General features: G+C 42.8%; 1 protein-coding gene across 1 annotated transcript in view; it reads left to right on the forward strand.

Annotated features, from left to right (window-relative positions):
• TEK (TEK receptor tyrosine kinase) overlaps nt 1–23,901 on the forward strand; it is a 668,093-nt gene that overhangs the window by 352,849 nt on the left and 291,343 nt on the right. The window contains exon 12 of the mRNA XM_078676713.1: nt 4,191–4,478. Coding sequence (XP_078532839.1) covers nt 4,191–4,478 — 288 coding nt within the window. The remainder of the gene's footprint in view (nt 1–4,190; nt 4,479–23,901) is intronic.

Genomic DNA, 23,901 nt, shown 5'->3' on the forward strand with positions numbered 1-23,901 from the left:
AGAGTGGGGTGGGGGTGTTGGGGGGACATTAGGGTGGCTTCGGGAATACCATGAACGGCTTTGAGGAACACGAGCTTACACAACAGGACACAGGCTGCATGCTAAGATTCTGCATCTCGGGTAGACTGGGCAGAGATAATTTCAGGAGATATGGCTGACAAGGGTTACACAGTTATGACCTGGAACGTAAATGGGCTGGGACACCAGTTTAAGAAACCTGACATAGTGCTCCTCCAGGGGACACACCTTCGGGGGTTGTGCTGCACTTTTCTGGAACGAGGCATGTATACCACTGTGGCTCTCGCGGGATTGAACTCTGGGTCTCGGGGGTGGTGATTCTGGCCCAGAATCCATACCCTTTCGTGTTTACAAGACATGGTCCGACCCCAGTGGCACCTACGTGGCAGTACAGGGAGTTTGGGGACACAGGGAGATAGATCATGTTAGTTAGTGTTTACGCACCCCCTCGATTACAGTGGCAGACTCTTGAGACGGTAGAGGAGGTCCTATTGGAGGCAGATTCCCCTATACATTTGGTGGGCGGGGACTTCAATGACGTGATTGATCCTGCCATTGACAGGTCAGCGCAGGCAGGTAATGTGAGGCGAAATACAAAGTTGGCTGACTTTGCCCACACCCTCAGTCTGCAAGATGTCTGGCACCGGCATCACCCCACTGACCAGACGTACTCATATTTATCGGGAGGTCACAAGTGTTCTCTAGACTTGATTATTTCTTAGCCCCAGCAGGAGAACTAGGTGCAGTCTCATCGGTGGATTACCTAGCGGGAGGGTTGTCGGATCACTCCCCCTGTGGCTCAAGGTAGATGGGGGGGATCTGGAGCAGAACGGGAGAATGGAGGATAAACTCTGGGGATCTTAAGGATCCTGGGATAACGAAGGAGTTAAGGGTAGAATCAGAGCTGTATTTCCAAGGCAATAAGGGGACAGTAGCTGCTGCCGTGGTCCTTTGGGAAGCCTTTAAGGCAGTGCTGCGCGGCATAGCCCAATATGCGATTGCGCACAAGAATAAGAAAGAGATGCAAGAGATAGTGCAGCTGGAGGGTAAACTCCTGGATCTGGAGCGAAAAGTGGTAGAGGGCCCCAGTCCATCCATCCTCTGACAAATAGCAGTCACCCGTGCGGAATACCAACCGCTCGCATGACGGTAGGTGAAACAGCAATACCTGGCTCTTAGGCGTCGGCTATATGAAATTGGAGACAGGGCGGGGAAACTCTTAGCGTGGTTGGGCAAAAAGGAGATAGTATCCAGATGGGTAGGAGTCATTCACTGTGATGGAAGGGACCTTATTAGGGCACAAGACATAGCGAATACCTTCGCGGACTATTACTCTGCCTTATACAAAGAACAGACCACTGTTGGAGATGCACAGATTCAGGATTATCTCAAGAGAATAAACCTCCTGGCCCTGTCCTCGGAGGACTGAGGCGCTTTAGAAGAGGAGATGATGTTGGAGGAGGTGACGGGGGCCTTGAATAGACAAAAGTCTGGGAAGTCTCCAGGCCCTAATAGCCTGCCTGCGGGTTTTTTTTAATGCTAACTCCACAATATTGGGACTGCACCTGCTAGACATGTTCGGAGCAGCTAGGGAGTAGGGTACATTACCACCTGATTTGCGGAGGGCCATAGTAGTGGTGATCCACAAGCCTGGGAAGCCGTCAACGGATTGTGGGTCATACCGACCAATTTCTCTCCTTAACGTGTAGGATAAGGTGCTAGCTTCTATTCTGGCAAACAGATTGGCTGGGGTGATTACTTCTTTAATACACGCTGACCAATCAGGATTCATGCCAGGGAGAGTGACATGATTTAATCTGAGATGACAAGCGAACTGGATGAGTACGATCCAAGGTAGAGCAGAGCCACATATGCTGCTCTCACTGGATGCGGAAAAGGCCTTCGATGCGGTCCACTGGCATTTTATGTGGCGGACACTAAGGAAATTCGGATTTGGCTCCAAATTTATAGAATGGATTCAGCTGCTTTACAGGTCTGCGCCAGCCAGGGTGAGGGTGAATGGGGCAACATCAGAGGAATTTGATATAGAAAGAGGTACGAAATAAGGGTGCCCGTTGTCTCTAATGCTTTTCGCATTGACTCTGGAGCCGGAGTGTTTTAAGTACCTGGGGATATATTTACCCATGGACAGCTCACACAGCCACTCACAAAACATTCGGAGGGTATTGACGGATTTTCAGGCCGACGTGGAGAGATGGAGAAGGTTGCCCCTCACACTGTTGGGAAGAATGGCAATGTACAAAATGATTACACTCCCTAAGCTATTGTATAGCCTGCAAAACACGTATCGTAAGATTCCGGAAGACACCTTTAAGGCGATAGATGGGGAGGTGCGCACTCTCTTGTGGGACGGGGGCAGCCACGGATTTCGCTCAACACGCTGCAACGCAATCAGTACAACGGAGGTATAGCCCTCCTGGACATCAGGTCATGCTATAGGGTGGCGCACTTGATGAACGAGTTGGGGCATATGTCAAGATTCCATCCAACTTACGCACTAGAACAGGACCAGTTTGTAGTCCAATCCCACCTGCATTACATATATGGGGGAAAGGGGTCAAACAGTTGCTGTTGGAGACCGAGAGGGCTCTGGAGGCTTGGAAGTGAGCTGAGAAACAAGTGGGTTGGCACAATAAAGTTACGGGGCAAACCCCATTATTAGAGGGCAGGCGACTACCCAAATTGGAGAAATTGAAGGACTTCAGGGATTGGGACCTGATAGGAATCTCCACGATAGGGGATCAAATAAAAGAAGGTTCCATGATCTCATTTGCAGCCCTGCAAGAGGAATACCAGATGGGCGAGAGACAAAGATATAAGTATATACAATTGCAACACACATGGGCGGCTGAGGGACTAGAAGTGCTGGAATTCCTGAATTCGTGCCATTGGAGGGAAGACTCCTGCAAGATCAGATACCAGAGAAAGCAATATCTTGGACATATAAGACTTTCATCAATAATGTCCCAGACAACTTAGTGGCCTTGAGAGGGGCTTGGGAAGAGGGCCTGGGAGAGCTGGAAGACATAGACTGGGAGGCGACCCTGATGCACTCAAGAGAGTTGGATATTAAACTGAGGCTGCGGTTAATTCAACTTAAAATACTCACCAGAACATATATAACCAGGTCTGCCTCCACGAAATGGGAATGGCAGAATCCCAAATGTGTCTCTGTTGTCTGACTGCGAGAGCCGAGAGGCACGTTTATACACACATTATGGGAGTGCACACGTATACAAAGATACTGGACTATAATAGTGAAGGAACTAAGTGAAGTGCTAGGGGCTCAGCTACCAATGGATGCTAAATAGGCATTGCTGGGGATACCTTCCGACATAGACCTACCCAGACAGAGCCTTAGCTTGTGTAATCTTGGCATGATAGTGGCCAAAAGGGTCATAGCCATGAAATGGGGAGCGCCAGAGATCCCGACCCTTAGTGAGTGGAAAGCTGGGATGGACATTTATATGGGGGCGGACGAGGTGACTTATAGAATGAGAGGGTGTCAGCGGAAATTCTTTAAGATGTGGCACCCCTGGCTCTGGTACTACGTGCTTGCACCCCAAGACACACAGGAGGGGGCAAATAACGTAGCAATGCTCTTTGAGGGGAGAGGTCCTGACGACAGGAGGGGAGTAGACCCTAGTGGTAGCCAATGCCATGTCCATAAGTAGTACTATGTCGAGCCAACGAGAAAGAAGCATTTACTGTACCTACATGAGAAACGTATGGTGCCTGTTGACCATATTTGTAACATATGTGAAATTGATGTGTCTTGCTAATCATGGAAAAGTTTCAATAAAAATAGTTATAACATAAAAAAAATACATTTGGGCAACAGAGTTTTTGTCCCAACCGCTCCATTCGTCTTTTAATTACTGTCTAGACTTTTTTGCAGGAATGTCAAATATTTTTATAGCCCTCAACTGCTTATGTTTAGTACTGCAATATAAAATTAAAGAAAATTAAATGTATGCTGTCTTAGTTAATTTTCAGCACAGTATTTACAATACATATCTAAGGTATGTGATCAGTTTGAAAAGCAGATATCACCATGATCTTCTATATGCTAGAACCCCAGCTGGTATTTTGACTAACCCTCAAAGATAATGACATTTACTTTATATGGTTTTCTCTTATCATTCTTCAAGGTTTTCCCCCACCAGAAGGTCTCATCTTGATTCCAAAAAGCCAGTCATCCCTGAACTTGACATGGTTTCCATCAATGCAGATACAAGAGCAGCATGTATATGAAGTTGAATACAGGAAAGTTAACTGCATTGATGAGCCTGCATCTATTATCATAGTGAATCAGACCAAAAATGGAGTTATTCTCGAGAATCTACAGCCTAAGCAGCTGTACCAGTGTAGGGTCCGAGTCAGCACTAAGACCCCAGGACAATGGAGTGAAGCGCTGTCTGCATGGACGTACAGCAACAGTAAGTTCTCTGAATTTATCTCATGTATTTTCATAACTCATTGTTTCATTCCCATATAATCAATTGTCCTTTTCAGATTATTAGCATACAGCTAATGAACAAGTTACTTACCTTTGTTAGCGCATTATCTGGCAGAGACGGGATCTGGCTGCAGATTCTTTATTTTAAACTCCTCCCCCAGGCTCGGGACTGAATCCAGAAGTTTTTTCCATAGCACGGCCGTGCATCGGATGAGGACGCGCCAATGTAAGTGTCATCAGTGGCTATTTTCCGCACTCTAATCATGGAGCCACATATAGAAACTGCCTATTGAAACAGTGTGCGAAAATAAAAGACAACCTTGTGTCAAATAATCACTTAATTCTTAATTCTTAATTCCATATGTGAATTTCCATAACTAAATCAATGAGACAAAAGAGGACTCAGTTCCCAGAGCGGGGAGGATGGGAGGGTTGTTAAGGAATCTGCAGCTAGATCCTGTCTCTAAGATAAGTACATTTTTCATCAGATAGAGACATCTAGCCGCAGATTCCTTACTTTAGAATCAAATACCAAAGCATAACATCCCTCGAGGAGGGTCTGTGAACTGAGACCATTAACATTTCTCTAACTAGAACAAAACCGGTCTAGAACCAGAGCAAAAGGCTGGACATTCATTATAATGTAGGTGAGCAATAACATGCTCTACAAATTAAAAACCTGTGGAAAGAACCACAGATAAGTAAAGTCATAGGACATTAAAAAACATAGGAATAAAATTATCCATGTTAGCATGACAAACTGTGATAGAAGCCAACTAACAATATGAATAGAAAACTATTTGCACCCTTAATGGGATCCGAACCCATCCATGCTCACAACATAAGTACTGCGGAAAGGACCACAGATAAAAGTCATAAAGACATTGAAGGCATGGGGATAACATAACCCATGACAGTAGGACAATTTTTGCCAATTGATCCTATAAATATAATGCTACTTGCTCTTATATCCAGACTCAAACTGCTTGTTCGATACTTGTGAAACACAGATCTGCAGGCCATGCCATTGAGCAATATTTTTTGCCATATAGAGTTCTATCCGAGCCAGACCTGCTCTGTAAACACGGATAAAGGTCCATCACCCAAGGGAAAGCATAATGAAGGATCTATTAGAACATTGGAATGTTTTGGAAGCTCCATTTAAGACAATGGAGTGCTCCCTGCTTCTACGGGCCGGTAAAGGCCCGCAGAGCAATATTCCAATGTTTTACAAAGGCCTCTCGGAGCTCGAGGGGATTTAAATCCCCTCAAGCTTCGAGAAGCCTTTGTTTTATTTGTTAGAACATTCTGCCCTCTAGTGGCAGAATGTTCTAATAGCCTTATAGCCCTTCATAGCAGGGCTATACCGGCTATTAAAGTCCTGTCCCTTGTTAAAATCCCTCGCCTTCGGCTCGGGCCTTTAACGCGGGAGCGGCCCTTTAATAGCCGGTATAGCCCGCTACGGCGGGCTATAAGCCTATATTAAAAAGAGTTAAAGACAACAATAGCAACTATTGGTATACAACAAGTCTTATCCCCAGGAAAATCAACTTGAGATAATACAAATACCTCTAGGATATCGGCAAGACATATACTGACATAGGAGTAAATAAATAATCGCCTATGTATTAACAAGAGAAAAAGTATAACACATGGATATAAAATAATGCAGAGTAATCAGTCAGATAATACTCACATAACACCATGGAGACCATTGTGGGGATCATACCACATAGGAAAGCAACAGCCATCCAAAACGTCAGCATAATGCAAATTGCCTGAGACACAACCATCAAGAAATAATATTATAAAGTTGAATAAGATAGTAAGTATGAAAAAAAACCTTGATAGTCTAGCGAAAACCAAGGCTAGTACGTGATCCTACTATATGAATGAAGAACCATCTACTGATGATCCAGAAAGCCTCTCCCATACTTAAACTGGAAAACTTAAAGGATTCTATAATAAAAAGAAGCCAACTGATTTTCTATATCCCATCTAAAGATAATACTCCGCAAAGTGTGAACCCAAACTGCATAAAATTAGAGTCAGTTGAATGATGAAAAATAGTTGTCACCTAGAAGTGCAAAGATCCTTTATTATAGTAATAAAAGTCGCTTTAAAGACATTGGGATATGGGCTGAAGGTCTTGATCAGCATATGATTATGGCTAGACAAACGTCGTGGATAGGGCCTACTAGGAAAGACTGGAACGGTGATTGTGTAGTCGTTAATTTTAACAATGGACACATAACAAGGTTTTTGTTGGAGAATTTGGGAGGGGTGTCGGGAGAACATACCAATAGAGTGTGCATCTTACCACTAGGGTACTTCTATAAACCGGGTTCCCGGACTCTAATGTGTTGAAACAGCAAGGGATTGATAGGCAAAAATGGGTTACCTCTGGAGCGGCACAAAGATTAGTAGAGGTCTCTTTGTCTAATAGATTTGCGCCACTATATAATCTAGACCTATGTGATTGACTACCTTTATGCACCTTGAATCTGGAGGAGCACCATGAAAGTTGTGTAATACCACCCCATTGCCCCAAAAGGAACTCCCATCAAATGGAGGATAAGTGTCAGGTTCACTTAGGGCCTCAACATCTACTATTGTATCCAGGGTATACAATCAACACAGATTTCCCTGGTATCTTGGAATATCGCCGGCCTAATGACTAAGACACTGTTTCATGAATGGTCAAGTTTTATTGAAGGATATGATGTTATTGCCTTCTAGGAGACCTGGTCGGTGGATATGATCTACAGCCCACGATACCTGGCTTTTGGCAAAGCTGCAATTGCAAATTCCAGGGGGAGACCTAGTGAGGGACTGCTAATATGGGTCAAGCAACAGTCATCAATCCATATTGAGGAATTGCTAATAGATATACCAGACATTCTTGCTATCAAGATCAGTTTAGAGGGTGAGCCAGATTTCATATTTCTTAATGTGTATGCGGGAGGGATTGCGGGTGGGAAAGCCTCACCAACTATTGCGCTCCTGGACACATTTATAAATGACCTGGCTAGTTTAAACCTCTTGGTTGTTGCAGGCGATTTGAACTGTACATTCGAGCCCTTAGGCTTAGATGATCATAGCCTTAGCATGGAGGAGGATCGGAACTGGGGGATACCGTCTCTATTGCTGCCGCCTATTAATAAGTGGTCTGAGGCGGTGTTGCAGCTGAAAAGGTTATCCTTGGGGAGGGGGCTAAGGGCTACCGATGGGAGATCTCCCTCGGATATGGAAGGCACTAACACCTTCTCTAATGGGATTATAGGTAGTAGAATGGATTACATCCGACTTAGTCTGGAGCTATGGCCCAGATTTGTGGATATGAGATTTTACCACAGACCGGAAAGTGACCATGACCCTCTCTTATTAATCTTAGTTAGGAAGGGCATAGATCACCCTAATGTTGCTTTGGTAAGCGATATAGGAGATGTAATTATGACCCAAGATTTGCATCGGCTGAAGTGGGCAGCAGTCCTGAAGATGAAGGTGCACTAAAGCAGATTAAGTCGATAATCCAACAAACTTTAACAAGGCTTGGTTCTGGAGATACCCAAGATAAGTTTCCCCCAGACCTTATGAAGGTTCAAAAGGACTTATTTGCTAAATTAAAGTCCCTTTTTACAAAAAGTAGAAGACCGCATAGGCATATTATAAAGGAAAAATCGGCCAAATGGTATGATGAGGCATGGGGAGTTGCATTCAAGCATCTCTCAAATACAATTAAAATAGGAGCTCCACATGAGGTTAAAATAGCAAGGGCAAATTTTAAGAAAGCACAAGCGCAGGCAAAAAATAATTTTTACGAGGATAGATGGGTAAGCCTATCCAATGCTAGTAACGGGAAAAACTGGACTAAGTATTGGCAAATAGTAAAGTGGGGTAGTGGTGTGACTGACTTTGTACCTGTTAATAATGTACCCCCAGAACCCCCAGAACTTTGGGTTGAGCATTATCAAGCCCAATTTGCCTCCCCAAATAGCAATGTAATAGCTTACCCTGAGGTTATTAGTGAGGTTGTCCTCACATTCACCAAAAGAGAGATCGAAAGCGTATTGGAGAGGGTCCCAGCAGGGAAGGCCCCCGGCCAGGATTGTATCCCGGCTGATGTTTTATAAACTGGACAGGTAGAACTGGACAGATTATATTTTTATCTTCATAAATGCTATTGCGAGAGGTGCACCAATCCCAGATACATGGCGTGGGGCTGGAATTGTCCCCGTATATAAAAAGGGAGACCGTGCTAGCCCAAGCAATTACAGGCCAATAATTCTAATTGATACTCTCCAGAAAACTGTGGCTAGGCTTGTGCTAGGTAGGGTAATAGATCAGACTATATTATCTACCTACCAAGCGGGTTTCAGACCCCACGTCAGCACCATAGGTCAAGTTTTCAGATTTGTGATGATATATTGGTATACAGTGATTCTTGCAGGGGGGGGATCTTTATGCAACCTTTGTTGATTTAAAATCATCTTTCGATTTAGTGCCACGCCATAAGTTATGGGCCACATTAAAAGGAGGCTGGGATGCCTCTTGAACTTTTGTCCTTCATTATTAAACTCCATGAGGCGAATTATACCCATGTAAGGTGGGGACAGCAGGGCGAACTGACAGATCGTTTCCCTGTCAATAAGGGAGTGCGGCAAGGGTGTGTCCTTGCCCCTACCCTATTCTCCCTATTTATAAATAAGGTAGTAGGTTGTTACAACAATTTTCCAACTGATGCACCAACTCTAGCCGGTTCAAGGGCTCCTATATTAATGTTTGCAGACAATACATTAATTTTATCTAAAACTCAATCGGGTCTGCAACGTGCCCTCGACAGATTTAATGATTTTTGCAACAACCATGATCTAATAGTTAATGTTGACAAAACAAAGTTCATGGTGTTGCATAAACATAAATCTGTTAAAGGCAGAGTAGAATTGAATAGTGCACCCCTGGAACAAACCAACACCTTCACCTATTTAGGTGTGACTATGGGCAGGAGGATTAACTGGTCACCACAGATAGATGTTATTGTCTTAAGGCATAACCAGTTAGCGGGTGCCTTATTAAAAGAACACCGACTCTCAATTACAAAACCGATGGGGCCAGCTATATCAATTTACAATGGGAAAATCAGAGCTTCCATAATATATGGTGCTGAACTTTGGGGGTTTGAAGATTTATCTTTTTAGGGCGCAAAACACGTTTCTGAGAACACTGACCACCCTCCCACAATCTACCCCTACCAGGCCTTTGCTATTAGATTTAGGCTGTACCTCCTTTGATGAGGTGGCAGGATTTAGACCACTAGCTTACTGGAGGAGGCTGTGGACCACTCCAGAATTGGTAACTTATGCACCGGCTCTACTGTATATTGCGAACGCTGATTCATCTTCAAAAATCAAATGGCTCCAGAAGCCTAAGCGTCAATTGTATGATATGGGGCTTAGACACATGTGGGATGACCCGATAGGGAATCCTTTTCCCAGTAAAAATGAATATCAAGGGTATTATTGGGATATGATTACTAAGCAGACCATATTGGTGGTGGATAGTAATTCGCTCACCGGTATCTTTATGGAACATAAGTTTGTTGTGGAAGCAGAAGCCTACTGGAATCTGATTACGAAACCTGGTGACAGGAAACTATATCACCAACTCAGGGTGGGCACTCTTCCGTTAAGAAATTTCACTGCAAACTGGAACAATGCTCCAAATATGTCCACCATGCTTATCACAGGAAGAGTCCATTAATCACAAATTTTTTGTGTGCTCTGCCTACAGTAGCCCTCGTCGCAAGTGGCTGAAGCCGCTTTGCGCTAACTTGGGTACAAGATCGGGTATGATAGCACTGTGTATTTTGGTAACAAACACCAGATCTGATATTGTTATAGCTGTTGCGAAATTCCTTAGCTGGGCATGGGCACTGCCAAGGAAAAATCTTCCTTCCCCATGAATTATTATTTATTTTATAGCGGTTCCTAAATTTTTTTTTTTCTTCAAATTTCTGAAGGAATGTTTATACAGATTGTTTTCAAGACTTATTTCAATTAAATATTGTCAGGGTCTTTCGATAATGATATATCAATCTTTTTAAGACTATGTTTTAGGGTATAATCTTTAATGACATTTTTATGATGTATTGTGTCTTTTATGATTGGAAAATTATCGAATAAAGACTGATTGAAATGATAGTAATAAAAGTCCTCTACAAAAGGAGAAGTTATGAGGCAAACACCTATTCTCCTCAAGTATAAATGTATAGGAACATCTTCATAGAGAAGGAAAGGTACACATTTAGAGGGAAATTTCCATTAGAATAGAAGAAAATGTTAAGTAATAACGCAAACTCATATAGAATCGGCCTAGAGGCTGATGCAGCGATCAGGGATCGATACATTTTCACTAACAAGAGCCCATTTACACTACTCAACTGATCCCTTCACACTTGGTGTCACTGTGATGCAAGTTTATCTCCAACTTACCAATTACAATATAGAAACCTGCATTTCTCCTTACAATATGTATATATTTGTGGCGATAGACCTCTGGAAGTTGAGTAGTTGATAGCAATAATATGTATCTATCAATAACTACTAAATAATCAACAGACTCAGTGTGAATTTTATAATATTTATTGTAAAATATTGTGAAATAAATGCTCATCAAGTACTGTCATACAATGCAAAAACATAGATTATCACAGAGAAAAAACATTAGCAATGTACAGAATCAAACTCATGTAAAAATAGACAAATGTATTGAAGGAGTGGATAGGCGACAAGCGAAAAGTTTCAGAGACAAATACATTTGCAAATGATTATGCAAATTCAGAATAATATCTAGACTAACCTAAGTAAAGATCGGGGAAAACTACTCTTTGGCCAAAAGGGCAGCAAGGCCCTCGAGAAGGGTTGAGTGGCAAAGACTGAAGTCATGAATCAGGACAGGAAACAGTTAGGCCTCCATCTGGAAACTGCAAACCAACAACACCGACTATCTCTCTTCTTATTTCAAAAAGAGCCTCTTTAGTCATCTTTTTATTTCAACCAAATATTAACCCCAAAGTGGAATGCAGGAAAGTAGGCCCATGCTTGCTTTTTCTACAGAAAACAAACACATAACATTATTAAATTCATGAAATGTAATTTCATTGCACACCATCCCAGCATTGCACTACCCATGCACAGCCCATTATTATTCCTAGCAATATATTATTAATGTGCACAAAAGCAGCATTAGTCTTTTTATTTTATTTTTAAAGCCAAAACAAAATGCGGCCTAGTTTCATGCATTAGTTCACGCATTAGTTTCACGCATGTACAAAAGCATTTCCCCTTTGTTTAATGTTTATTAATTATTTTTTTCATGGCACACTTAACGAATGCTACTGAGGGTTTAATCCAAGCAGGTTTTATTTTCGCAAAACACTGCTCCATCAAGGCCACAACTTCCTGGAGACCTAAATAAGCATGACATAATCACAGGAAAATGAAGCGATAATGTTCAAAGAACATTTATGAACAAAACAAGTGCTACAAGAATGTGTAGAATAGCCACCAAACTGTAATGGCTATAAGACAGAACCTTAAAAGCAAAAAGATATAAGGCCTCATTATGATGTTGTGCGAAAGCCATCCGACAGCTCGTCGGAAGCTTTCTGCCTGACATCAGAGGTTTCCGCCTGACTGCCGTTAAGATACTGCCGGTCAGAGGGAAACACACGAGGAAATTGCGCTCTGCTTCTGACGGGCTCACGGAGCCCGTCCAGGTGGCGGTCATTAAAGTAATCCCTAAATGGCAGCAGAGCCAGCATTGGCTCTGCTGTTGGGATTACAATGTCGCTTTTCACCTGCCCCTTCATAGCGGTCCGACTGCCATGAACAGGCAGGCGGAAAGCGAGTTTGGGGCCATTCTCCCCTGGCCCTCCGCTATGGGGCCCGTGGCGCCCCCTAAACACCCCTGCATTGTGCGGCAGGGATGTTTAAAAAGTGCATATTTCCTATTGCGACTTGTTTTGCAGCACGCATCACAAGCCGCATTAGGAAATCTCCACTTTCTGACCGCCGTGAAGGCGGTCGCATCCTAATTAACTCCTTGACTGTGGTGCAAATTCCGCCACAGTGCTGGGGGATTAATGAGTGGGCACACGCCCACTGTGACATCGGACGTCCGGGGTTGTCCGATGCACCCAAAGGGTTAAGGAAGCAGGATCACCGACTCCTTGTCAGCGGTCACGTTTCCGACATGATGAAAGTCGGACGCTCGTCTGACCGGCATCGTAATGGTTCTCATAGTCTCTTATGGCTCACAACATGCTATCGTCTTGTTCCCACCTACTTAATCCAGCAGAAATAAAGAACTTTTACTATCATCAATAAGGAAAATCACCTATTGCTTAGATGTAAAGCAAATATCAGAGGTAGAAATAGAACCCCCATATACTGTAGGCTTCAAACTGCCTTTCTTGAGTAAACAAGAAGTACATTTGTTATTTTAGTTTTTTAGACAGACACTCTCAGTGCTCTACATACCCATCAATGGAACATCATTCTATTAGATTAGAGGGCAGCAAAAGTAACCCAGACATAAAGTGTAAGGTTGCACAAATACAATATATATATCTCTCTCTCTCTATATATATATTACCTACTGGCGGTCGCCAGTAGGTATATATAGTTAGGATTTTTTCTCTATGGGATTTTTGAAAATTCTATGTCTAATAACTTTGGCGTTTGTGGACGGAATTGGCTGAAATTTTCTGGAAAATGGCACATTTTGTTTCTGAGCAGCCCCTGAAAATTGGGGGGGGGTTCGTCCAGGGGGGGTCGAGAAAAAAGGGGGGTCCCAAAACGTGTTTTTAACATTGAGTTTTCCATAGGGCGGTTGGCCTCACTTTTAGCCCGAACGGCTGAATGGATTTGCACGAAACTTGGCAAAATTGTAGGGACTGGTAGCCCGATGTGCCTTTTGTAGGTCTCAATATATGTGCTCCAGTGGATTTTGAGAAATTAACGTTTAAAAAAAGATATATATCTGTAACAGCGGACCGGGCAGCGCTCCAGTTCGCGTACTTTTCGCGCAACGGAGCTTTGTGAAGCGAAGCTGATTGGTTCTCCGGCGTCTGTAAACATTCCAAACAGTCCGTAGCGGCCGCCATCTTGTCTCTCGGTAGGATCGAGAGACAAGAGGAGGCCAAAGCGAAGGGGCAAATGACCATAAGGGGGCATAGTAGATCCTCCCTGACCTCTTAGGTTTGATGTACCATTTTGCCAAGTTTGGTGTAATTCCGTTCAGGCATTCAGGCTGTAGACGTATCTAAATGTCAATAATCGAACGGCTGAATGGATTTGCACGAAACTTGGCAAAATATTAGGGACTGGTAGCCCGATGTGCCTTTGCTAGGTCTCAATATATGTGCTCCAGTGGATTTTGAGAAATTAACGTTCAAAAAAAGATATATATCTGTAACAGCGCTCCGCTTCGCGTACTTTTCGCGTTACGGAGCTTTGCGAAGCTGATTGGTTCTCCGGCGTCTGTCAACATTACAAACAGTCCGTAGCGGCCGCCATCTTGTCTCTCGGTAGGATCGAGAGACAAGAGGAGGCCAAAGTGAAGGGGCAAATGACCATAAGGGGGCATAGTAGATCCTTCCTGACCTCTTAGGTTTGATGTACCATTTTGCCAAGTTTGGTGTAATTCCGTTCAGCCATTCAGGCTGTAGACGTATGTAAATGTCCTATGGAAAATTGCATGGGGAAAACACATTTGAAAGTGTTGAAATTTAGAACCAATTAAAATGTTACTTTGGTTTTGTATTTGTGTGTGATGAAAGTTAATTGGTTATGTATATATCTCAAATGAGAGGAAACCACAGCCATTTTGTGATACTACTGTCTGAGGTACATTTGTGAGGAATTTTTGGTGGTGAATTTCTGGTGTTTGATTTACACAGTACTAACACTTCTCCTACTTTTAAAAAGGTGAGTTGTTAATTTGTAAGGGGAACTATGTTGTACACTTGAAGATAATTTGAAAAAAGTTTTCTGTTATTTATTTGCAGTCCTTCTGTTATACTAAATACTTGATAAAGTTAGTTTTATATTATGTATTACTAAAAACGATAAATGAAAGTGATTATTTTTTTCTGCAATTTACAGCAAGCAATTTCAAAATAAAATGGCTCACAATGAAGAGACCGTGGCAATTTCTTTGTAAGGGGAACTATGTTGTACACTTGAAGATAATTTGAAAAATGTTTTGTGTTATTTATTTGCAGTCCTTCTGTTATACTAAATACTTGATAAAGTTAGTTTTATATTATGTATTACTAAAAACGATAAATGAAAGTGATTAATTTTTTCTGCAATTTACAGCAAGCAATTTCAAAATAAAATGGCTCACAATGAAGAGACCGTGGCAATTTCTTTTGCATTGTCCACTACATTTATTGAAATTGAGAGCACCAATAATGAAATATTGTCACAAGGAGGAGATGACTTGTATGATTTCATTAGATTGATTGAAATTGACAGCACCAATAATGAAATATTGTCACAAGGAGGAGATGACTTGAATGATTCCACTACATTGATTGAAATTGACAGCACCAATAATGAAATATTGTCACGAGGAGATGACTTGAATGATTCCACTACATTGATTGAAATTGACAGCACCAATAATGAAATATTGTCACAAGGAGGAGATGACTTGAATGATTCCACTACATTGATTGAAATTGACAGCACCAATAATGAAATATTGTCACAAGGAGGAGATGACTTGAATGATTTTTTTGATCAATCTGTTGATGGCGAATTTATCGAATGTTTGGAGACCATAGAGTTACAAGAATCATCATTGCAGACTTTTAATGAGGAGATTCCAGATGAGATGATTGAAGAGGAAATTGCTGATGAGGACATGTTACTAGTTCTTTCAAATTTAGAAAATTCTGAAGAATAAATTTATATTTAGAAATCAAAAATTGTTTGAGACATTATTCATTTTTATTTTTAATTTATGAGGTTGTAGCGAAGTGATTGTAGTATAAAATGAGACTTATAGTATAGAGTGCAACATTTTTATGTTACATGGTAAGTTTACTCATATTTACTTCCCTTCTCCCACTATATTATCTCCAATGTGTATTTGACATTTCTTCTTCATCTCCGGCCTCCTTTCTCTCACTGTGTGTCTCTGATGCATCTCATCGCTGCTATTTTGTGTAATTACAGAAGAGAGTAAAATAAAATAGTTTGGAACGTGAAAAGGGGGCAAAGTAGAGTACCCCTCACCCCCTAGGCCTTCTCAGGCGGTCCCAAAAGGATCAGTTTCTGCTTTCCTGAGAGATTATGGTATGAGTTCCATGTACCACAATAATTTGCATTACAACATGCAAGATATATATCTCCTATTACCAACTTTTGGAGATATTTGCGCTAAGCGCGAATATCTCCAAAAAGTAACACCTGCCCTGAGCAGTTCTTAGCCATGTTATCCAATGGGAGGTGGATAACATGGCTAAAAGCATTAGCTCGGTAATGCATGAATATCGCTGACTTTTTAGCGATATTCATGCATTGCGGCCGTTTTTTATCGCATTTGCGATAAACCTTGATAATAGCAAGGTTTATCTTCGATAATTTCTGACGATGCTTAGCGGTAAAAAATTCGTTGGTAAGCATCGTTAGCGATAAATATCGCTTAACTTTGGTAATATGCACCAACGTCTGTTAACGTTCGATTCGAAGGAAATGAGGATGTGTTGCAAAACATTGTTTGCGCCATCTTGCCTTTTTTGAAATGCCACACTTTTGTCGTGCACGGCAGCCATTTTAGATGCCTTGACCAGACCCACTCTCTGCACGCTGTCGATTCGTAGCATGGCTCCCCACCCTCGCAAGCATCTTCCCCAGGCACTGGTCACCCCCGCTCTCTGTCTTATGCATGGGCAATAAACCTCCCCCCATCTGCGCTGCTCTTCCCTGAGAATCACACTCTGTGCCCGCCCGACACCTCCCTTTCGCCCTATTCACTACCGCACCCTCTGACACTCCTCTTCCTCTGTGTCCGATTGTCCAGGCTATCAGCTAGCCCTGCAGATGTAGTTTATGGCTCCAGCTGTAAAGAATCACCCCTCTTCAAAGGAGTTATAGTAGATCAAGGCCCACACCCGATGAGATCCGTCACACCACACGTGTTCCTACTATCTGAAAACCATCCTGTATTGTGATTGGGGAGGGGACCGAGCCTGAAGCGGAAGATTCTAGGAATGACTCTTTGTACATCAAAGTTTTTACAATTATGTGTCACATTAAAAATATATAGCACTCCAACAAAGTAGTAGGAATATAAAACTTTAATAACATATAAATATATACAACAAAACAAAAACAGTAAAAACATTTAAACAACGAAGAGACCGTGGCAATTTCTTTTGAATTCCTGATGAGGACATGTTACTAGTTCTTTCAAATTATGAAAATTCAGAAGATGTTGCCTGGGGGTGGGTCGTCAGTAGCAGTCTGTTGTGCGAATAGTTCCAAGGCAGCAGAACGCGCTGAAATCTAGATGGCACGAAAGTGATGTCTAGTAAGTTGCCGCCCAGCAAATAACGGCGTGGGGCGCCGCGGGGGTGAGTGAGTCCAGTAGGCACCACAGCTATTCTTACCGGCATTGCAGAATTACTGCTGGGGACAATGCCTGTGCTGTAGCAGGGTCACAGCAGAAACAAAAAGGATTCTGTTGAAGATGTTGTTGGTTTTCAATTTGAAAACAGTTCTGGTGTCAACTGCTATGGTAATGTAGTGGTTAATGTTTTGTTTTCTCTAGAAAATGTAAAAGAGGGGGAGGCAGTCCAAAGTTCCGTTAAAAGGGCAAAGGAAAGGATCGGTGGTTTGAACTATCACTCAAAAAGGGGAGGGGGTGCAACAATTTTTCCTACCGGGTCACACTGTGCTTTCACCGGAACTGAGGTCTGCAGGATTCTAGTAATTCAAAGTGAGGCTGGCGCCAGCATGGGAGCGCCGACGTCCCGCGGATACAGTTTCGTCACTCCACGGGCGATCATGGCAGTCATTCCCCATCGGGGGTCGGAGACTCCCGCGGCTCCTCTAGAATCTTCAAGGTCGTGGAGGACTACGGTGGTGGAGTCAACCAGTGACCGGGCCATTTCTTCATTCTGGGCCCGCTCTTGCCAGGTCGATCGCCATTTTGAGAGTTCGGCAGCTACCGGCGATCGCGGGGTCACATGAGCGGACGGGCTCCACCCTGCCGGGCGAGACGTTGCAGCATCGCCACAGTGGACGAACCCTTTTCGGGGCGCCTGGAGCGCTGAGGGTGCAGCTGGGAAGCCTTCACCTGAGGAGGCGGGAGAGGCCTGTTCGCACCGTCTCTCCCTCCCAGTGCACCCCACGGCGCCCCGCTTGACATTTGTTATGGCCGGTGGCGATGAGGACGGGGGGGGGGGGGTCGGAGGCATGTGCAAGACATTCCCCCCAGTGTTGTCAAAGCCATTTTTGAAGAAAGAAGTGGTGCCTGGCGTGTTGTTGCTGCTATTACGAAGGAGAAAAGAAAAAATGTCCCGTCCGTCTTTGGGCCGGGCTTCCGGTGGATGTCGGCCGGACGCCCCTGGCTCTGGCCCCATGAACGGGTTCCTTGGTTTATCGGCTGCAGCCGGATCCCGTCGGCCTCGGCCCCCCGACCGTTGGTGGCCGGACCGGAAGAGCATGTGGCGGGACTACCTGAAACTCTCAAGGGCCACCGCGGCCGGACTGGGAGAGAGAGGGGAGGGTCGAGGAGACATTCCCCCCCCTGCAACTCTTCAGCGTTGTAAAGGCAATCCCCTGGCCGGGTCCCGCTGGCCTCGGCCTCTCCTCCGGCTACACCCTACGTTAGGATCTCCTGGCCGGGGCGTGGCAGCAGGACCCGCCTTATATGGGCTGCTCCCGGCTGGGCGTAGCCGCAACCCTGCCCCACCTTGGAAGTTTCCAGAGTGGGGGCGGATGTTCTACTGACTTGCATTTTCCCATGTCTATCGATTTTTTTGGCGTGGCAGGCGGTGGGACAGCGAGGGGTGATTTGGTTTCTCTTACTGTTTTTCTGGTCTCTCACCACTGGCATATTTCTAACGTTTTCTTGTTTCTAGGACATTAATAGGTTTTATCATTACGTTATGTTATCGTTTCTTTGTTCGTTGTTTAATAAAAGTTCATGTTCATCAGTGGCCTACTGATTTTCGTTTTCCTATTCTTTTCTTTCCAGGTTGTTTCATGCTAAAGTTTCTGTTAACAGGATACAGTGATCACTTCGTTATTATTGCATATGTCCTTTTCACTAGGGGTGCTCTCTGGTCTGGCCAGATGACGTATCTCTAGTAAATGGTCCGGGTGAAACAGGTGCATCAATCAGTGGGGAGTAGATAGGCATGACAGATTACAACGGGGGAGAAAGGTCCGCATTACGTACCCTTTCACTATTTGCAAAGATTTTCCTACGTATATTTGCAAACAGGGAATACCTCCAAAAAGAACCAATTCCCAAACAGTCAATGTTTGGGGAAACAATCAATCAATGAGGAACGAAATAGGCACGACGTGTTAAAGGTTTGCGTTACCTACCCTTCACTATCTGCAAAGGGAGAGAGAATATTCCTATTCTTCCTCGTTTGCAGGCAGAGAAGATTCTTAAGAGAACCAACTTCGAACAATTCAATGCTCGATTCAAACAATCAACAAGGGGTACTGTGAACACAAATGAACGCCGCTTATGTACATACACATTGGTATTATCAACAGGTTGTTCCTAATGTTTCTATTTTAGGGAGGTCAAAAAGAGATCCCATTAGTGGCCTACTGATTTTGCTCGATTCCTTTTGTTTTTTTACACGATTTTTCGCTATCTGCAAAGACTAAACAGAGTATTGCGACTCTGTGCTTGTTTGTAAATAGAGAATGAACCAAAGAGAACAATCAATCAAATGGAGAGAGAAGCAGGCACGACGGATTACAACGGGGGCAAAGGCCTGCGTTAACTACCCTTCACTATCTGCAAAGAGAGAGTACTCCTAATAGAAATGAGGGGTGGGGGGCAGCATTCAAAGCAGATCAGTGTGCATAAACCCGAAAATGTTTTTACTTACCACGTACTTGACATTCGACAGCTTATGATATTTGCTATTAAAAAACCATTGAAATTCACTGAAAAAACCATAGGTTATAGACCATATATAGTTAGGAATTAGCATTTACAAAACCTTGAAAATTCACTGAAAAAACCATAGGTTATAGACCATATATAGTTAGGAATTAGCATTTAAAAAACCTTATTTTACTCACACAAAACCATTGAAATTCCATATATAGTTAGTTGCACTAACTATATATCGCGCACCCGCAATCCACTGCTGATCATGTCACATATTACATCATTCATGACATGGTCAGTGACATCACTGATGACATCACTGATGACATCTCAAATGACATCACTGATGACGTCTCATTTGACATCATTCTTGTGCTAATACGATAAACCTCTTCAGACTCTAATATAACCTTAGATACACTCAGTGTATACAGACACTCACACACTGCCACTCATCCATGGAGTTACTCACACACCCAGTCAGTCATGCAAAGAAACAATCTCACCTCCATTTCTTCAACTATACAGTTATACACACCTTACTTATTGAAACATATACTAACACATATTTACTCTCTTATACAATCCCTGATACAAGTTCACAATGATCGATACAACCACTCACTCATTCAGTGGCTCTCATGCACAGTTATTTATATATGCCAACTCTCACATGTACTGTGTTTTACATATGTACTTACTATGACATGTAGCATTGAGATATCCATTCACTCATCAATACACTCATGCACACAGTCAACTGCCCATGTAGCCGTTTCCACATGCACTCTTGAACTCATACACCTAGTGAATAAACTGCTCACACATCTATGCACAGAGTCACACACCTTCCAGCCACCCCCACACAAACTCAATCTCCCATAGAAATACTTGGGCAACCAATTAATAACACATATAGCCTCTCGTATAGCTAATGATCAACACATGCAGCAGTTTACATCACAACAGACATAATGATGCACAAATTAAGACAGTTTAGTCACTAACCCATGCATTCAGTGAGACACATTTAATCACTCACTCATACAGTCAGTCACGCACCTACTAAATCCTTCATCCAGACACTTATACATCCACTCATTCTTCAATATGTAAGACATATTTTAACTTTACAGAAACATACAGTCACTGGATGTTGTCATCAGTGATGTCATCAGTGATGTCATTTGAGATGTCATCAGTGATGTCATCAGTGATGTCACTGACCATGTCATGAATGATGTAATATGTGACATGATCAGCAGTGGATTGCGGGTGCGCGATATATAGTTAGTGCAACTAACTATATATGGAATTTCAATGGTTTTGTGTGAGTAAAATAAGGTTTTTTAAATGCTAATTCCTAACTATATATGGTCTATAACCTATGGTTTTTTCAGTGAATATATATATATATATATATATATATATATATATATATATATATATATTCCAGCACTTTTCAACTTCGTTTAGATTGAAAGATGGTGAGCACACAGGTATCCGATTTCAAAATTCTTTATTACAAGCCCCTCACCCCCGACAGACGCGTTTCGCTTTGCAGCTTCGTCAGTGTCAGTTTGTGTGCACAAAGTGTCGCCATTTGAACCCCCTTCCCCCGTTGCCTTTCAACAACATGGATGACGGTGCCTATTACATTGATTGTATACACAGTGGCCATCTTTAAGTGTGTTACTAGTAATACATTGCATGGGGATTCAGACGTGTTTAATATAAAGTGCTCTAGTGCTCATATTAAAAAACTTGTGACAACAGACTAAATATTAAAAAGTAAATACTAGCTTTGAACGTGTGTAGCGGTAATTTCTCTGAGCATAATGTGTATTTACAATTCATGTAAGATATGTTGATTTTTGATTCTTTACAGTTGCGGGCATATACTATATTCATGCCACTTTCACATTATGCATACAATGAGTTCGTATCCCTATCTTTCTTGTTTTGCAGCCCTGAATGGGCATGCCTGGTATTCTTATCGCTATGTCAACAGACTGTCGAATGCTTTCAGCAGCTCATTTTTATATCGCAAATGCCCTATATTCTCCCTAGTGTCTCTCTTTTATGAATCTCCAGTTGACTATTATATGATCGTACATTCATTTTCACAGATGTATCCACATCTCTTCATCATTATAGAGCCCCCACGGTGCCATGGTTTTGAGATCAATAATGTACTTTGATTCAAGAGTACGTAATGCTTTTATTCCATCTCCTCCTCGCTCTGAGCGATCTACTTGATCTATGCAGTAAAAGCGCAGCAGATCCCTGTTGCTCTGGTGTAGTTCTGCAAAGTGGCGTGCCACTGGATAAGTTTTATCATTATTTGTTATTGCACGCATGTGCTCTAGAATTCTGAGTTTGGTAGGGTTAATAGTGCTCCCTATATACCGTTTCCTACAGGGGCATTCTAAGCAATAAATGGTGTACTCTGAATTGCAATTCAAAAGTTTTTTGATCTCCCTGTTTGGTTTGTTCTCATTAGTTCTTCCTCGGTAATCAAGAACTTTTTTGCTACCTTTACAGGCCTTGCATCGTAGGCATGGGAAAAATCCATTAGCTTTTGGAAGTTTCATTAGTGGAGATTAGGAGGAGAAGTGGCTATGGATGAGGTAATCTGATAAGGATTGACTCTGTCGATAAGTTATTGGCGGTTTTTCTGGGAGATGTTTCTAAAGCACATGGTCTGTGGTCAGGATGTGCCAATTCTTTTTAAAGATCTGCACAACTTTTCCTGCTTTGGTGCTCAAGTTTGTAATCATCCTCATTGGTTCATCTTCTTTCAGTACCCGTTTTGTTACTAGGAGATCCCTTCTATTTATTCTAGAGGCTTTTTCTTTCGCTTGTTTTAATGTGCTGGATATGTACCCCCTAGCTTGAAACCTTTTCTTGGCCTCTGACTTGGCTTGTTTAAATTCCTCTTCCGCCGAGCAGTTGCGCTTAAGGCGTAAGAGTTCGCCATAGGGGACACTTTGTATTAGACTCTTCGGGTGGTGACTCGCCGCGTGTAGCACAGCGTTCCCTGCCGTCGGTTTTCTTTAGAGTCTTGTCTGTATATTGTTGTTCTCTATATAGACCTCTAGATCTAGGTAACATACACTGGTGGCACTGATTGTGCTTGTAAATCTAAGATTCCAGTCGTTGCCGTTCAGCGCGGAGATGTACTCCTCGGCTGAGGCCCGATCCCCGTGCCAAACAACAATGAGGTCATCTATATACCTCGTCCAAAGAAGTATTTTCTCGGTCCAGTGGTCATGGGCCTCACCCCACGCCTCGTGCCTCTCCCACCAGCCTACGAACAAGTTCGCATAACTGGGAGAGAAGCACGAGCCCATTGAGGTGCCCTTCGTTTGTTTGTATAGTTGCCCTGAGAAGAGAAAGATATTATTGTATAAACAAAATCTCATCATGTCCAGCAGCATACAGCTATGTTGGCGGTACTTTTCTGGTTATCTATCAAGAAACCATTTTGTTGCTGCTAAGCCATTTTCATGGGCAATACAAGTGTAAAGATTTACAACGTCCAAAGTAATCAGGAGCATGTTGGGTTCCCAGGTGATACTATCATTTTGTCTTAGGAAGTTCTGCGTGTCCGTCACATATGAGGGCAGATCTTTTACGATTGGTGCAAGAAAGGTGTCAATGAAGCGTGATGTATTTTCTAGCATACTGCCGATAGACGAAACTATCGGCCGCCCAGGTGGTCTTTTGGCGTTTTTGTGGACTTTTGGTAGGTGGTAAAATGTTGGTAAGACTGGTGCTTCACATTGCAGAAATAGGAACTCATCCATGTTGAGCATCCCCTCCTGTTTCCATTCTTCCAGCATTTGTTGGTAATTCATGGTACTCTTGACATATTCAGCTCTTTTAATGACAGTGTAACATTCTGTGTCCCTTAGTTGTCTTAGGGCTTCCTGCTCATAATACTCCTTTGTGAAAATCACGATGTTCCCTCCTTTGTCGGAGGGTTTTATTTCTATGGAATGTCATTCTTGAGCGATTTAATGGCTTCCCATTCTTTTCTGGTTATGTTGGAGTTTCTCATGTCCATTTTGTCTTTCGCTAGTTTCTCCCAATCCATTAGGATCGCTTCATTAAAAACATCTATCGCATCGTTCAGAGCATTGGGTAATTTTTTTGATTTGTTCTTCAAGTTACTCGGATCACGCGCCTGTGCGGCATTAGTATTCTCCACCTGTGAGTTCGTTACATTTGACCCACTGCTTTCC

This window comes from Lissotriton helveticus, chromosome 2_1, assembly GCF_964261635.1.
Source record: "Lissotriton helveticus chromosome 2_1, aLisHel1.1, whole genome shotgun sequence".
NCBI lineage: Eukaryota > Metazoa > Chordata > Amphibia > Caudata > Salamandridae > Lissotriton > Lissotriton helveticus.